This window comes from Thunnus albacares, chromosome 3 (assembly GCF_914725855.1).
Source record: "Thunnus albacares chromosome 3, fThuAlb1.1, whole genome shotgun sequence".
Lineage (NCBI taxonomy): Eukaryota > Metazoa > Chordata > Actinopteri > Scombriformes > Scombridae > Thunnus > Thunnus albacares.
Window position 1 is genome coordinate 7,526,400 of NC_058108.1, and position 17,562 is coordinate 7,543,961.

The 17,562-nt window shown below is 40.1% G+C and overlaps 2 protein-coding genes across 6 annotated transcripts in view; one reads left to right on the forward strand and one right to left on the reverse strand.

Annotated features, from left to right (window-relative positions):
• The window catches only part of tsc2 (TSC complex subunit 2), a 30,654-nt gene extending 18,640 nt beyond the window's left edge, over positions 1-12,014 (reverse strand). For 3 of the 5 annotated variants that reach the window (XM_044346072.1, XM_044346071.1, XM_044346068.1), the window contains exons 1-18: positions 7,442-7,600; positions 5,508-5,688; positions 5,323-5,409; positions 5,123-5,233; positions 4,892-5,039; positions 4,440-4,557; positions 4,295-4,343; positions 3,802-3,927; positions 3,537-3,610; positions 3,290-3,416; positions 2,203-2,346; positions 1,960-2,097; positions 1,750-1,853; positions 1,495-1,576; positions 1,157-1,312; positions 931-1,050; positions 224-346; positions 22-128 (exon numbers count right to left, since the gene is read on the reverse strand). In XM_044346072.1, coding sequence (XP_044202007.1) covers positions 22-128; positions 224-346; positions 931-1,050; positions 1,157-1,312; positions 1,495-1,576; positions 1,750-1,853; positions 1,960-2,097; positions 2,203-2,346; positions 3,290-3,416; positions 3,537-3,610; positions 3,802-3,927; positions 4,295-4,343; positions 4,440-4,557; positions 4,892-5,039; positions 5,123-5,233; positions 5,323-5,409; positions 5,508-5,642 — 1,949 coding nt within the window. In that variant the 5' untranslated portion in view covers positions 5,643-5,688; positions 7,442-7,600. Of the gene's footprint in view, positions 1-21; positions 129-223; positions 347-930; positions 1,051-1,156; positions 1,313-1,494; positions 1,577-1,749; positions 1,854-1,959; positions 2,098-2,202; positions 2,347-3,289; positions 3,417-3,536; positions 3,611-3,801; positions 3,928-4,294; positions 4,344-4,439; positions 4,558-4,891; positions 5,040-5,122; positions 5,234-5,322; positions 5,410-5,507; positions 5,689-7,441; positions 7,601-9,404; positions 9,533-11,926 lie in introns of those variants that run through there. The other 2 variants (XM_044346069.1, XM_044346070.1) reach the window with 2 other exon arrangements.
• Positions 11,728-16,510, forward strand: nthl1 (nth-like DNA glycosylase 1). The gene is made up of 6 exons (XM_044346073.1): positions 11,728-12,033; positions 13,777-14,045; positions 14,130-14,300; positions 14,448-14,607; positions 15,407-15,512; positions 15,820-16,510. Exons 1-6 carry the CDS (start codon positions 11,772-11,774, stop codon positions 16,118-16,120), a joined length of 1,269 nt encoding a protein of 422 aa, XP_044202008.1. The 5' UTR covers positions 11,728-11,771; the 3' UTR covers positions 16,121-16,510.
• The last annotated feature ends 1,052 nt before the right edge of the window (positions 16,511-17,562 follow it).

Here is a 17,562-nt window from a genome sequence, read left to right on the forward strand (position 1 = left end):
ATGGTGCGTGTGCAGCCTCACCCTGTGTCACAGTAGCAGTAAGGGCTAAACCTCATGGCCCCGTCTTTGTTGGGCACCCCGAGACGGTGAAGAGAGTCTGCTCGCATCATCAGGAAGAAGTCAAACACCTGAAAGAGAGGGAGAAAGTTCAAAGGAAAAGAAGTTAACAGGCAAGTGTATTATAGATGCAGTAAGAGATATAGAAATACCGAATCACCCCTACCTGCAGTCTAATACTGGAGGCGATAGCTGAGCAGTACTTGTTCTTGTAGTGCAGCTGCAGGTGGCTGATAAGCAACTCATAAACACGACTGGCATGGCTGGCTGGTAGGCTGTAGAGCTTGCTCTGTCAGGAGGAAAAAAAAAGATGGATTTATCATCAAACAGGTCTTGTATTTCTGCTAAATTCACAAATACATCATTAGATTGGTTTTTATTGCTATTTTTCATAACTCAAAACCTCATGTTATCAGATTCCTGCTTTGATTTAACACATTACTTATGTAAACAGCGCCAGGAAAAATTTATTAACTTGTAGTTTGTATTTACTTGCTGTTTATTGTTGATCTGTGTTTTAAAAGACCTGTCAATCATTTTGGGGGTGACAGCAGGCTCCAGTCCTGTGTTCTGAAATTTGTTGGTGGGTGAACCTTTTGGCTATATTTGGATCATGGAGGGAAGTTAAACTGAATGTAGATAATCAAATCAGCAAAAGTTATATCCTGTTTGTTTGTTTTTAATCACTGATTAAAATTTGAGATGTTTGTAAGTATGAAAACAAAGCAAGTTTGGAAAATAGTAAAAAGATTAAATTCATATTTTTTCTTTTTTTTTTAACAAACCGTGTCATTTCTCTCTGAAATTACCTCTTAATGTTAATTTTAATGTTGTTTTTGTGAATCCAGGTTCAATATCTACTTGTATGTGTACCTGAAGGATTTCCAGTAGTCCCAGTATAGCAGTCCTGACATCCTCCATAGGAGACTCTGCTGTGGGGTCCCTCTCAGAAACCTCCAGGGGCCCTGAACACACCAGAGAGCGGCTGGCCACCTGGTAAGAGAAATTCTCTCATTATAGCTATAAAAGACAAAAACTAAAGGACACAGTGAGAGTAGATGCGAGACAGGGATCTGTGTGTGTGTGTGTGTGTGCGTACCCGCTCAATGATGTCCAGCAGGCTGGTGAAGTGATGTGTGTTGCAGCCCTCAGCAAGGTCCACCAGTAGCTGGGTGGCCTGTTTTCTGACGGCCAGGTCCCGGTCTTCAGCTATCCCGCTGAGCTGGGGGATCACCACCATTTCAATCAGCTCATCCTGAAACAGTTGGACGGAAAAGACGAGACAAAGAGTTTTATTTAGATGAAATTTAATGATCTATACATCCGAGACAACTACGTCAAAACAAATTTCAAACGCAGCGCATCAATCAATGTTTTAGAGACAGAGACTAGAGTGGCCTGTGTGGAGCCATGGCTTGTGTGTATAAGCATACAGACCTCGTAGAGCTGTCGGTTGGTACTGAGAACGAAGGACAGGATATGAAGCACTTTGATCCTTATCACACTGCGAGTCTCGTTCCTTTCAGAGAGACAGGAAGATAACAGAGAGGAACAGGAAACATTACAATCCAGCACAGATGGGACAAGACAGGGACTGAGGTGATAATTAAAAACAGACTGACACAAAGAACACTGAAACCTGTCACTGAGAGGTGAGATATCATCACCAGGGTCCTTGCGTGTGCATCCTACCTGAAGAATTTCTCCATGAGGCGGTGAAGGCTCTGAATCCAGCCGTCTTTGGCAGGCTGGATGGACTGGGCCCTGTACGAGATGAGGGTCAGCACCGACGCATCCTGTCCCATACAAGCACCCACAAACAAGAGCGAGATTAGAAGCTGCGGTATGGGAGACGACGAGGCAAAGTATCACAGAGAGATGGAAACTCAAAAAAGAACTAACAGGTCTCTTGTCAGCACATTTCTCCACCAGACTGAAGAACTTCTCTGTGGAACCATGGTAACCGTTCTGCTCATACAGCTCCTCTACTGTTGTCAACAGCTCGTAGACGATGGCCTTCAGCTCCGCACTGCCTATTGTCTGTGAAGACAGACGAGACAAGCCACTTGTTCAAATAAGAACTGTTTTATTTTATTCTGAGTCTGAACACGTACTGTTTGTTTGTTTGGATGCATGTGTTGGTACCTGGATCTGCTGCAGCAGTCGCTCTATGATGCCCAGCAGGATGTCCCAGGTGACGACCTGCAGCTCCTTGCCGTACTTCTTGATCAGTCTGGTGATGGACAGGACGATTTCATAGGACACCACTTCATTGGCACACGACATCGCCTGAGTGGAAGAGAACAAACGACGACAGTGATCATGACTGATTAACTGTGTTTACAGGATTCAAGAACAGTTTTATTCTTTCAAGCTGGTTTCTATTTAGACATTTCTCATGTATCATTCACACATTGTTAGTCAGTCAAGCCTCTTGTGGATCCTTACATCTAAGGAAGGTGCAACAACTGATATAGTAATACTGCATAATGCTTGATATAATAATATTTTGAGTAAGGGTGGATCCAGCCTGTGCCGCACACTTGCTGTGTGCTCGACACCGTGGCATTCATGTAAATACACGTGTGTCATAGTGAAAAGTGACAGAGACATGTTCGGACAGAAAGAGACGACTGATTCCTCACTTTCCTACAAATTTCCAGGATTTTTTTTTTCAATTTCCTAAACGTAGCTACTGCATAACTGTTCATCCTTAAGACATTTCTTTGAAAGGGTTAAGTAATATGGTAGTATATGGGAAATACTCTTATTATAGAGTTTTTAATATAACAACTCCTTAAATACTCTCATTATAGAGTTTCTAAGAAACAACCTAATATTTTAATATGTAGTTTGACACAAAACTACTCACATAAAACTAAGTATTTTCTGTTAAAGAATTGTTAATTTAAGAATTTTTGCAAATTATCATCTACATATGAAGCAAAATGTAATGAGTGGGCACTTACCATTTGCTTTTTCTTATCATTTGTACCAAATTACACCCCCCTTTCTGTAAAATGTCCTGATAATACCTGCAAATTACTCTAAAAAACTAATTAAAAAAAATAAAGCGTTACCAGGACCTTTTTCCCCCCCAAAGTATGCCTTAGTTCCGTTGTAATATCATTTCCATAATAAGATCAAATCTAATACTGATATTATTTTTGCTACTATACCTTAATTAGGTATTAAATTTTAATATCAGAACAAGACTGCATGCGTGTGTTACCTTGTAGAAAGATGGCAGAACAAGTGTGGGTGTGTTTTTGAGGGCAGGGAGTCTGTGTGCGCCCCACAGCGCCATCCCAACAAAGAATACTGCTCCTCTCAACAACGGAGCATCCTCCATGTACACCCTGGTGGAGAGCGCAGACACACATAAACAGGAGAAACACGCCCTCTCCACAATAATATACGCTGAGTGATGTACCGCAAGGCCAGAAATATGCTTAAACTGTTTAATTCACGGGTGATACCTCTCCTCCATTATGCGGCACATGGTGTAAATAGCACTGTGGCCGAGGTGAGTCCCTAACACCTTCCTCATCAACTGGAAAAGCAGAGAGCGGCACAACAGAGGAGAGAAGATCAGAGGAGGCGGTTATGAATTATGCCCCTTTAAATCAAAGCCTTCACATAAAAGGAAAAGGTGTGTGTGTATATGTGTGTGTGTGTGTGTGTGTGTGTGTGTGTGTGTGTATGTGTGTGTGTGTGTGTGTGTGTGTGTGTACGCTCTCTTACCTTCCAGCAGGATTCACAAAACTCTTTGACATTGACAGTACGACAGAGTGTGATGATGAAGACAGTGAGAGAGTCTGAGGGCAGGCAGTTGTAACACACCACTGCATCCAGTACTTGTAGAGCCACCTGGAAACATCAAACACAACCAGAGAGACCATCACACACACATACACACACACACACACACACACACACACACACACACACACTACATATACTGTAGCAACAAACTGAGCAAATACTGGAGTCCAACTTTAGCTGACACCGGTGCTGAATGTAAACCAACTACATTTATTTAAAAAATAATTATTTTACACCACAGCGCCAACTCATTATTGATGTTTTCCTAATTATTATATTTATGCAGATGTAACCTGTCACACAAATCATGTTCATCACTTTAAAAACACAGTATCTTCAGGCTTCACATAGGAAACTAAATCTTATTAATAAATCGTTCTTTATGTAATATGAAGTATAAACAAATACCCACCTCAATATCTGTTGAAGATGTTGTTCTATTGCACAGGAGACAGATTTTCCTGCAGAAAAGTCCCCAAAATCAGAACAAGCAAAAAAAAAAAAAAATGCATTTCATGAATAAGAGAAAAACAAACGTGTCTGTCTGACTGACTTACTGGACCATGATGGAAACGTTCTGGTCCAGGTAGCAGCTGTTGAACTTCACCAGATTTACGAGAACGTGGAGAAAGTCCGAGGTGAGACCTATGTCCATCCACAGGAGGACGAAACGCGCTGGGGGAGAGGAGAAAATAGAGAGAGCAGGGAAACATATGTTACCAAACAATTAAATGATCTGTAACCAAACAGCAGATGCACTGGTAAGAAACAAACTGTTCAATTAGCTGCTGTCAACACAAAGTCAATCTACAAAGAGCAACATCTGTCACAAGTTGAAACTAACCAACTGAGAAATGACTGTTTAACTGTTTAAATCTGTATTACATCACTGGAATATAGATTTTAATTTCAATTTATAACCTAAAAGGATTCTGCTGGTAAATCAATGACTCTGAGTAATTATCTCAAGTGCTGCGTTATTTTCTGATCATCTTAAATCAAGTTTTACCTATATCCTCTTCCAGGTAGGTGATGTCCTTCCCGTTCTCGGTTAAGGCCTTGAAGACTTCCAGCCGATCGGAGAGGTCCTCGTTGCTTGGTTGGTAATCTCTGATCACCTTGAAAAAGTAGGCTCTCAGAGGGCCGAGCCGCTCGCCCTTCACATAAACAGTGAACATGCCTTTAAGAAATGAAAGCAGCTGATTGCATTGATTTGACTGGATGTGTTGTGTGTATCTACCTGTCCCTGTATTATGGCCCTGAGCAGCTGCAGGACAGCATGTCTGGCCTCAGGTGGCTGCTCTGGAGTCAGCATGTCCTCCACGGCTTTCCATACCGCCTCCACTGCATGCTGGAAAAAAAACACACACACATACACTTTAACACACACAGATGACTGCATGTACTGCTGCATCACTAATATCACACCAGCAGACGCACCTCCTCAAATTTTTTTGTTTTTGCGAGATCACAGACGTGGTTCATCATACGAACGCGGTTGCTCAAACCACAGTCCGGGTGGAGCTCCTGAAAAACAAAAACGGAAAGCCAAAAGTAAAAAGGCAGGGCAAATTTGAGTGTGTATGAATGTGCAAAAGTGTTCAGACATTCTCTCCTCTGCACACCTTGATGATGTCAGTAGTGATAATAAACTCGGACGGTTTGGTGTCGGTTTGTTTGCTCGGCGGACGCGGGGGTCCGAGCCCGAAGATCCCCTTCACCTTGTCCTTGAGACTCTCCTTGCTTGGCTGCTTGTTCATGGCCCAGCCTGGAGGGGCAGCAAACTATACAAGCTAGGACCGATGGCTGCGTAAAAGAAACAGTGACACACATTTAGCAACAACCGTCACAGTAAGCTCAGGTTGTTACAATGCAAGACCCCGATACCTTCAGGAACTGTTGTAAATTTGCACTCAGTTATTAAATAGATGAATATGGGCAAAAAGATCAAGAACAATATTAAACAATATTAGCTATAACTAGTGTTTGAATAGTGACATGTTGACACACACAACACATGTAGCATCCTAGTGATTGAGTGTCAGCTAAGCACTCTTTGTGACCAGAAGGTCATGAGTTCAATCCCCAGACCAGCAGGATGAATCTAAGTGGGGAAAGTGAAAAAGCAGCGCCTGACCCTCCCTCATTACCACCACTGAGGTGCCCTTGAGCGAGGTCCTTGACCTCAAACAGCTCCAGTAGAGCCGCTCAGTGGCCAGCAGAGCAGACTGTGGTTGTACTGGGCAGCTTCCAGGTGTGAATTTGTGTAATTGTGTGAATGTGATCAGGGTGTTCCTTCCTCTCAGTGAGAGTGAGACTTCCATGAATAAGTGAATAAAAATAAAATAAATGAGGTTTTAAAGGGCCAGTTCAACCAAATTGCAAACATGCTATCAACACTTTACATACAGACTATTTCTTTAATAGTAAGTAGCTCAACTGAAAACCGTTCAGAGGACCCAGAGTAACCAGGACACTGCTTCCAAAAGACTGCACTGCCGGTGGGTGTAATTTTTCATTGTCATTAGCACCTCAAACAAAATTCTTGTTCCACGTCCAAGAGCAGCACGACCTGAATAACAATGGGAAAAGTCTGCGTGTATAATTAGACGTGCATTGTTTAGAACACCTGTGAGTCTATGACCATCTCTACTTTTTATTCCCTCACTTTTTGGATGATGAAATCTGTGTATTTAATAAATGCTGAATGTTTATGTTATCTTCCCTACTGTCTCTTAGAGCTGAAACAATTAGCTGATTAATCAATTAGTCGATTGACAGAAAATTAGTTGCCAACTATTTTGATAATCAATTAATCTGTTTGAGTCATTTTTGAGGAAGAAAATGTCCAAATTCTCTGGTTCCGGCTCCACCTCCATGACAGATAACTGAATATCTTTGGGTTGTGGACAAAACAAGACATTTGAGGACGTCTTCTTGGGCTTTCACCATTTTCTGACATTTTATAGACCAAACAAGTAATTGATTAATTGACAAAATAATTGACAAATGAATCGATGACAAAAATAATCATTAGTTGCAGCTCTACTGTCTAATTCTTTTGACTTTTGGACAGTGTGGGGTTGTTATATGAATGATGTTTACCTCACAGACAGGCAGATATCTCAGAAACGGGTCAAACAAAACCCAAAACTAGTGCAGTAAGGACATTTTTTTTTGTAATTTGGTTAAACAGACTCTTTAAGACTTCCACCACCAGGATTATCCAGCAGTGAAGTTTGGAGCCTGTAAATGTGTAACCCTGTGGACTTGACAGGGACAGAGACAGAGGGGAGGGGAGGTGAGCAGACAGACAACGACTCCTCTGTTTCACTTCAACAACAACAACCAACACATCGGTGCAAGGTAGCCTCCGAGCAGAGCAAATATCTGTCAACAATTCACAACACAAACATGGCAGAATTGGGTGAAATGTACAATGGCGCTTCTGGACAGTTAGCTAATACGCTTTATTACATTGCCTGTCAGGGGCTAGCATGCCTCGCTGGTATTCAAGGTCTGGTAGCCTGAAAAACAACGCCTCCTCCTCCCCTCTCACCTCGTTAAAGTTGAGTCTCTTTCGGTTTCATTCAGTTAGAGCTTCGTCCATATGCAGCCAACTGAGCCGCTTGCGTCTGTGCATTGATGTAAGTCTTGTGTTTGCAGCTGAAAGCTTGCTCTCGTCTGCGCTCCTCAACCAACCGGATGCAAATTCTTTTCCCTAAGATTGCGACGGAAGGACCCGCCCCCCTCTGCCTCTGATTGGCTAATACTCGTTGCCTTCGTTGGTTAGGTTTAGACATGAGGAGTTTTTCCTTTTTTAAACTTTATTTAGAACAGTACAGTACGATTATTGATTTTTCATTCCTCAAAATAATAGAAACAGATTCAAAACAGCAAAGCTGTATTGACAATAAATAAAAATAAATATCTGGATAAATAAAAAATAGAAAAATATAATAGTGGTACATGTACATAAAAAATAAATATACTTAAGGCATCTTCACATATCAGCAGTCAATATTAACAGTCCTCAACTAGATTTCTATACACAGCCAAACATACAATTGCAACACAAATCATTTATATTTTGAGACCTTATGAAAAAAATCACACAGATGACCCATATGGTAGAAGAATTAAATTAATAAATAATACAAAACAAAACTTTCTGCCTTGGTTAAAACACCAGACGTTGTGACACAGTATGACATTTCTTTTGTATTGGCTGTATTGGCCATTAACATGAAAGACTGTGATATTTACCCATAATTATAAAGATATTGACCATATTAGATACTTCTTTGGAGAGGTTATCTTTGTATATTAGAATTTTGTGTGCATCAAATTGTGTGACATTTTCCATTTTAATACCTGGCCGGTTATTCAGGTTCTGCCAAAACTGTAATGTGCTGGATAATATCTAATAAAAAATTGGCCATTTTAAATATTTTGAATATTTATCCATGATTGTTAAATTATGGTCACTTATTCTGATGTTTATGTCTTTTGTATAATCATGGAAAAAAAATTACATTTGAGAACTTTCCCAATAGTTTTATTTAATTACACTTCCTATCACTGATAAGCATTTATATCTGGTATGACTATCTGTAGATTTGAGTGAGAGGGCATGTTTTGTATCGAGTGCATAAGGAGGAAGAGTATTATTTTACATATTTAGCTCGATCTCCTGTAAGAACACTGCAAATCGAATTTTCCTTAAAGGTATTAAATTGCAAGAAGTAGCCACAGTCATCCATCAGGTCAGTAACAAAAAATATTTTATTTTCATACCAATTTTGATTGAATAATGTTACCCCAGTGATTGTAATTGTTTTGTTGTTCCACAAGGTAGAGTAAAATTATGGGTAAATATCATCTTCCAATAATACAGTATTTGTCTATGAAACTGACAACTTCAAATGCAGTTTTGCAATTTCAAAATCACACTTTAGCAAAAATTCCTACCCTCCAATTTTCTTAAATATGTTTCTGGGGATGTGAAACCATATTGATTCAGTCTGTGACATAAAGACTTCTATCCAACCTATTTTGTACCTTTGATTCAAAGTCAAGTGTTTTTAAACCTCCCTTTTTACATTCTTTGACCAGTTGTGATTTTTGTTAATGAAGTGCGTTTTGTTTCTCCATATAAATTTGTATATTACAGAGTTGGTGCTTTTGATGTTTTGAAGAGCAACATATAGTTTAGGTATGAGGAGTGAAATGGGTAGGAGTAGGCAGAGCTGGGTTAGGGTAAGAATATCAGGATCAGCCAATCAGAGGCAGAGTAGGGCGGGTCTTCGCGGAAAATTCCGTCGCCATCCTAGGAAAATTATCGCCAACCTTCTGGAACCGGATGACACGCTAATGCTCTGACAGTCACTTCCTACAAAAACACGTTTAGCCGCGGTCGCTTGTGGGAAATGTTGTTTTACGCGAGCTAAACACAGAGTATGCTAATCTGTTTGTGAGTCTGGTTTTCTGGGGCGGGGGGGGGTTGGAAAAATTATGAATACCTTTTCCACAGATGACTTAGTCACCCTTCTGTTACCCAGCAGTCGGTAAAAGTGTTGGCAGCTGAACAGCTACATACTGAAACTGAATGGTTACCTAACTGTATCTGGTGACCAGCTAAACATGCTCACGATGCTGAAGTTGGTTCTTTGTTGGGATACAAGCTGCACTGTCGCCTAGCTGCCTGTGCGTGGAGCTCTTGGGTAACAAGAAGTCCTTGTAATGTTATTGCTTTACTTAATGGATAGGTTCACAGTTTTCCAAGTCTGTCTTAAAATAACAGTCAGGAGCCCAAATGAACATTGAAAAATGTTTTTCTTGCCATAATCATCCCTCCTGTTCATACTGACCATTAGAGGATCCCGGCATAATGCACTTACAATTTAAGTGATGGGGGCCAAAATCTACAAGCCTCCTTCTGTGCAAAAATGTATTTAAAAGTTTATATGAAGCTAATATGAAGCTTCCAAATGAGTCAAATCAAGTAGATATCTTTCAACATTACAGTCTTTTTAGTGCCAAAGTCCCTCTTTTTGTTACTCTACCTCCACCGCAGCTCAACAGGGAAACACTGTCCGAGGAAACACAAAGAGGGAATTTGATGCTAAAAAGACTGTAAATGTGGCAGATATCCACTTGATATGACTAACTCAGACTGCTGAAGCCTCATATAAGCTTCACATAAACTTTCAAATGCATTTTTGCACAAAATGACTGTGTGGACACACTGTGGATTTTGGCCCCCATCACTTACACTGAAAGCACATTTGAAGTGAATCTTTTAATGGCCAGTATGAACAGGAGGGATGATTCCAGCGAGGAAAACCTTTTTCACTGTTCATATGAACACCTGACTGTTGTTTTAAGACAGACTTGAAAAAGTGTGAACCTTTCCTTTAACTCAACTTTGATGTGTTACTGAGTTACTGGGATAATCCTAAATATTACACTGAAGCATCAAGGCGAAAAAAGAATGAAGAGAAACAAACAGTTTGGATGGAAAGTTAAACCTTCTTGAATGTTTCCTGGACTGATGGTAGATTTTTGTGTTAACACTTGATTGAAAGAAGGACTAAAGTACCATAATGAATACTCTAATAGCAAAGACATATATAGTTCAAACTTCAGCTCATTAAGGGATTGGTGACAGCTTGTCAGTATATGCAAACAGTGTTATTTTTACCATGAGGCCTTTGAAAGTGGGTGCATGTCCAAATTCAGGCTCATCGTTTACATTGATCTCAATCAGTGATGATCATGAATTTGTTTGAAATAGGGAACAAGGCTGCTTAGCAAAACAGGCTGCAAATACTGACCAGAAGGTGTATTCTAACAATGGATAATAGGTGTTTTATTAAGCATAAATTGACAGGAAGACGGAAAAAACAGAGAAAACGTGACACTGTCAAAACAGTCTCATTGTAATATTCGCAGAGTGGTTTGAGTGATGAAGTGTGATGTACATGCAGAGGCAGGAAAGAATCATATCTAGACTTATTTGTAGAACATGTGATGCTTCACCATCCTAGATATTAAATTATGTGATTCTGAGCCTTACATGTAGATAAAGTCATAGAAATTATTACATTTGCGGAGAAGTTCAGGAGATCAGTGATATTTAATTCTATTTCAATACCTTCGTTTTTGTAAAAGCTCAGATTTCGCTTTGATTTTACGGTTTGTTTCTTTTTATTCAAGACCTGCATGCAACATATTAAACACTACTGCTGACACATGGATGTATTTGTGCTGATAGCAGACATGTGACTTGACATAGCAGGAAGAGCGCAGGTGGAACTGATAACATTAACAATAGCTCAGTTAAAGGAAGCCTTTCTGGTGAACCATCATGCATTATACCAGGGTCATGAACTTGGGAAAACTAAATGGGATCCAGCCATCGTTTCTGCACCTGTGCGCTTCCTGTTTCGACATGTCAAAATGTCAAATGTGATAAATTATATATAGATATTTCATGTCATGCAGATGTGTAATTGTCATGAAGACCTTGTGGGGTTTTAAACTAATAGGTTCAACATTTTATTAGTTCCTCTTTCTTTTTATCAACATAAATACGTAACATTATATAACGTTTTGGTCATAATTAATGCACTAAATATATAATTACGAGAAGGCCTCAAAAACATAAGTATCTGTCATGATTCTGGTTTTTATGCTTAATAAATATTAGTTTAAAATAGTAATAATTAATTACTAAAAGCCTTAAATGTGTTGCACTATTTTGTTGAGGATTAGATGACATTTTAATAACTAATTATTTTTTTCATGTATTTAAAGAAGAAGCTGGTCTCTGGTCCTCTCGTGACCAGAAAACGACGAATAAGAAACTAACTTCAGCTTCATCTTCAATGCTTTCCGTCCGCTGCAGCACGCGGGTCAGTAATGCAGCCTCGTGTTTTATAATGGCCTCTCCTTACTTCATGCACCGCAGGGCTGCAGCCATTCGGAGAGGTAACCAACCTGCCGGCTGCACACCTGCGGCCTCTCTCAGGTCCAAACTTACCAACAAACGGAGGGACGCGGCTCCAGTCGCCTATGTGGCGGTGAAGGCGGAGGAGGAGGAGGCGAGGATCTCTGAGCAAAGACCCTCCTCGGCCCCCTTATCGACGGGTACTGTTTACGGAACACAGACACGGGTCGACTGTTATTCTAACTATCATTTATTTAAGCAGGTTATCACATGTATTGTTGAGTCTGTGAAAACGCTGGAAGAGTTGTTGTGACTGTTTTGACTCTGTGGCGTTCCTGCATGTGAAAAGTGAAAGCAGCGCATCCACAGATAAACACAGGCGACTGTAAACAAGGCCAGTTGCTTTTACAAAAGCTGGGTTAACATCACCTTTCAGAGGATATATACAGGCTCATATGTGCTGCAGCAGTAGTCCCAAATAGTCCCCTCCTCTTAAAAATGTCTTTTTTCTTCCTGCTCCTACAGTTGGATGTTTGAATGACGTATGTGCAGAGTTTGATACTAGAAGCTGTTTTCACATTCATCTGTTGAAATTGGAAAGTTCATTGATAATCTGATTTTAAGTGGTGGGCCTATTAGCGTGATTTGTGACAAGTGTGACGTGGAAACCTGAAGGCTCCGAGTGCACAATCACTGAGAACAAACTTCACAGTGAAGTAGGAGACATCTTGTGTTCAGCAGGAAAACTTTAGAAATGAACAGATAATTGAACTTTTTTGTGGAAAAACTATATCAGATGCACATTATTATTTAAAGTACTTTATATACATCTTAAAACATGTCTGGAGGGGATCTTTAAATGTGAAATATACACTACATCGTCAAAAGTATGTGTGCATGTCATGTTTTTTTAGTCCGGGGTTGTTTTTCATGATTCAGGCTAAGCCCCCCTATAGGGAATATGGAAGTAGGGAAATCTTAATGCTACAGTAATATTTGACCAGTGTTTTGCAAACTTTTTTGACTTGTGACCCCTTAAAACAAAACATCTACTTGTGACCTTGTTACTGTTGTTTATTTGTTTATTTGGATCTCTTTAAGCTCAAGGTTCATCTCCCTAGAGTCCATCTTAAAATCACAATAAAACATTTTCAGAATGCTATAGAATGCATAATTATTATAATATACTCACTCATACTCTAACATAGTCACTGGTTGTGACCAGTTCAGTTAAAGAGAGGTTGATGTTTTTGTTTCTTTTACTTGAATTATTTTCTTTGGTCATGACAATGTAAAAATACTCATTTCTAAGAAAAAAAAAAGATTAAAGGAAAATCCGAAAAATAAACATATTGTGTAGCAGAAATGACTTTTTTTCTTCTCTTCTCTCCTGTTAATCATCTCATGACCTCTCAGATTTATTTTGTGACCCACAGTTTTAGCAAACTGTGCTTCCAGCTTTGTGACAACAGTTCAGGGAGACCCTTTCCTGTCAAAACATGACAATGCTGCCGTGCACAAAGACAGGTCCATAAAGAAATAGGGTTTTTTTCCTGTGCTCAACATCATCCAACACCACTGCAAGCCTGGCCTAGTTAATATCATTGCAGTTTTGACACGTCCAGCAGTCCAGTACTCCATCTTAGCCTAGTGGTAACATTGGTTTACAGGAGTTCTGCATCAATGTGATGAAGCACCTTGATTTGTCAGTTATTCACTGGATTAGTCAGTAACAGACCTCACCATCTGGCTGTTATATCCATAAACTGTTTCCCTATTGACTCTCCAGGAAATTGGCTGTTATAGCAGCAGAATAATGCCCATAATTTTGGAACAACTGCATATGTTAAGGTGTCCACATACGGCAGTGTATTGTCTTTTAACGCAGACTTAATGTTGCGTCTTGAGTTTCTTCTCATTCCCTCGTCTCTGTGCTCATTCAGGTGGTTGCCATGAACCCCTCCAACAGGCCGCCGTGCAGCCAAAAACAGAAACCGACGCCGTCCCGCTGTCGTCACCCCGCCGCCGCAGGAGACAGCTAAAGGTGGAGTATGACGATGATGATGGCGTTTTGCCGGTGAAGACGGAGCACTGGGAGCCTCCTGAGTGGAAGAAACAATTAGGATTTATTCGTGAGATGAGGAGCAGCCGTGACGCACCTGTAGATCAGATGGGAGCAGAGAAATGCTACGACACAGAGGCTCCTGCACATGTAGGTGTGGTCTAGTTGTTTTTTTGTTTTTTGTTTTAATCTATATAATTTAAATTCCCTCTTTTGTTTCCTCTCCCGGTACAGGTGAGACGTTTCCAGGTGTTGGTGTCACTAATGCTGTCTAGTCAGACTAAGGACCAGGTGACAGGAGCCGCTATGCAGAAGCTCCGAGCTCACGGCTGCACTGTGGAAAACGTACTCGCTACTGATGATGACACGTTGGGGAAACTCATCTACCCCGTCGGCTTCTGGAGGGTAACACCAAAGATCCTGCTGTCTCACTATGTATTACATCACTGAACGTTATTGTAATCAGTTTATGAGTCACGCTTCCACCTACTCACCTTTCCATTTTGCATCTTAATGAAAGCTCACACGGTTGTCCCACCCTCTCCTCTCTAGAATAAGGTGAAGTATCTGAAGCTGACATCAGCCGTGCTGCAGAAGGAGTTTGGAGGGGACATCCCGGACAGCGTGGAGGGGCTGGTCCGCCTGCCAGGAGTTGGACCCAAGATGGCTCACCTGGCTATGAACATCGCCTGGGACCAGGTGTCCGGCATAGGTGGGGACACACACAATCACTTTCACATCAAGTGGAATAAAATGGATAAATCATATGTAAGGGAGCATCATGAATTCACATAGTTGGAAACTGAAGTCTGCCTCAGGTAATAGTTCTCCTGTTTTCTTTGGCAGTATGACTCATGATGCTAAAAGACGTCTGGAGAGATTTTCCTGCCATGAAAAAATATCTTTTTAGAGTTATGAACACTGGTGAATATTTTGGGATAAATTCAGCAGTCTCATATAATAATGTTAGTGTAGAAGAGGAAAAATCTGCTTTGTTTGTGTCCTCCAGATGCCCTCCTGTACTATCTACAGTAAAGTAGGAATAAAGGCTGAAACTAACAACTGTTTTCATAGTTGATTAATCTGTAAATTATTTAATCAGTTAATCGATTGTTTGGTCTATAAAATTTTTGAAAATACTTGTTTTGTCTGACCAACTCACTCACTAAGTGACTTAAACAATTAGTCCATGATTAGTTTTCTATTGGTGGACTAATCGATAAATTGACTAATTGTTTCAACTCCATTGACAATACATCACTAAAACCAAGTATCTTGTCAGACTTCAGTGAGGCAGATAGTGTTGAGATGTATGGTGATGTGTCTTCTGAGGCTCATAAAGTTGCAGCAAAGAAAAAACCCAACTTAAGTGGAAATACATATGTTACTGTATATCTGTAGTGTTGTAAGCAGGCCGGTTGTGTGCAACATAGCGAATCCACATCACATTTTACATTTTGTTTAAAGTTTTAAATTTTTTAAATCTTTATCGTTGGTCGGTCTTTTTTTAGGCGTGGACACACATGTGCATCGCATCTCTAACAGGCTGGGCTGGCTCAGGAAGCCGACCAAGAACCCGGAGGAAACACGCAAGGCCCTGGAGGAGTGGTTACCCAGGTAACAGCATGACTGATTGACTGCTGACACCTACAACCCGATTAACGAGGACCAAAAAAGCTATAAAGATCACAGCCACCAAGATTGACCTAGATACATACAGTGCATCACTAAGTCCTCCCCCATATAATGTGTTGACTTACAGGAGGCAGCTATTATAAATGATAATTAAGAAGACTGTGAGATGTTGCTGTATGGCTTGTTGCATCCAAGTGTGGTGAAAAATGATGATGATGATGATAATGATTAAAAATAAACATATTTTTCTGTCACTCAGCCTGTGACTAACTCTGACCCTCTGTTGCAGGGAGCTGTGGGGTGAGATCAACTGGCTGCTGGTGGGGTTCGGACAGCAGGTTTGTCTACCCATCAACCCACTCTGCTCTGTGTGTCTGAACCAGCATAGCTGCCCATCTGCCCACAAGAACTCTCCAGCAAAGAGGCCTAAAGCTGGATCCCAGCGCTCTCCAAGTCCAACCTCTTCCTTCAAAGCAAAAACTGAACCTGGGTCTGCTGTTAAAGATGAGAGGATAACAGAGGAGTCACTGACCAGACCTGTTTCCCCCACTAAACACAGAAGGAAGCTAAAAAGCAAGATTAACCACTGATTAAAGGTGCCCTGTGGAGTTTTCTTGTAAACAAAGTTATGTTTACATTCAGTGTTACTCACCAAAACGCACTGTGTGTATCCTTGAGGTCCAACAAATATGTTGAATGCATGGTCAAAACCTCCACAGGGTTCCTTTTAAGTTGTAACATTACATCTTTGAGCTGTAAACAGATGTTGAACAAGAAGACAAACATATACGCACAAACTGAAAATATGCATTTAAGCTAAACATCGATGTCATTATGGTTCAGGATGTTTGTAGTCATTCCTATCACTTTGTTGTATTTAACACTATAGTGACACCTTTTTACACCTCGAGCGAGATTAAATATTTTTGTACTGATAGTTATTTTCTTTTTACAAAATAAAAACGTGTTATGTACTGGAACTGGATGTGATGGTCATGTTTCAAGATCGCCCTTCAATCCAGAGGACATACTTTGTCTGTTGAATACTGAGGAAAAATAACAAGAACATACATTTTGAAAAAGTTATTATCTCAGCGCTTCAACAGTAAACTTGTTTCTGTTAAGTGTTGTGTGCACATAATAGCATTTCAATATTGGAGTCCCATTGATGCATCAATATAAACAAATATAGTAAAAGACAGTATATTCAAAAACTCTGTATTCATAAGAGCTGACTGCAGTAGTCAATTCACCAACTTGACTGGTCTTGCCCTTAACTAATGTTTAAAAGATCATGCATTTAATTAGTTGTTAAATTTAAAATTGGTTCAAAGAATTAAAGGAACACTGTTCACTAAGAATTTTATTTTGAAAGGCATGATTAATTTAACTTAACAAAACAACCCCTCAAGAATCCTGTTTGATTAAACACAGCATCTGTTCATAAATACATGAATGAATTTATGTTGCCAGCCTGTGGGTTATGGCTAAAAATGTAGCATAACACAAACATACCTGATAATATTTGTATACAAATTCCTGGCTCCCTAAAACATAGTTATTTATTCTGTTATGTAATATTGATGCACTTGCATTTTATTACACCCTTGTACAGTAAGCACATCATTTATCATAGAAATATTCTCACCACACATTGCTAGTACTTGTTTGATAATAATTCCCCATGAGTTAATTGGTGTGTTATAACAGGAAAAGCGCAGGTGTAGTTAACAACAAATAACAGCTGCATCATATTAGGTGTGCCACTTCTGGTACAGCTGTGTTGTCTGAGTGTCATGGCTCACTGAGACACTTCAATGGAACAGAGCCGGTCGTACGTGTAATTAGTTACACCTGTGTTTATGTCACATGTCAGTCAAAATGTGAGCTGTGAAAAAGGCCCATTAGAAACAAAACACTGGACTAAACCCAATGTAAAATGTTAGCTATGTACATGTTGGTGGTGATATGTTTTAGCTTTAGTTATTCATTTATAGTGTTGGTTTTTCATTCTAGTGGAGCAGTGACCCAC

Bases quoted from the DNA above. Each gene is read 5' to 3' on its own strand.
- nthl1 (XM_044346073.1), top strand. From the start codon at position 11,772: ATGCTTTCCGTCCGCTGCAGCACGCGGGTCAGTAATGCAGCCTCGTGT. The intron at 14,046-14,129 runs GTAGGTGTGGTC...CTCCCGGTACAG, and splicing joins ACACAGAGGCTCCTGCACAT to GTGAGACGTTTCCAGGTGTT. The intron at 14,301-14,447 runs GTAACACCAAAG...TCTCCTCTCTAG, and splicing joins ACCCCGTCGGCTTCTGGAGG to AATAAGGTGAAGTATCTGAA.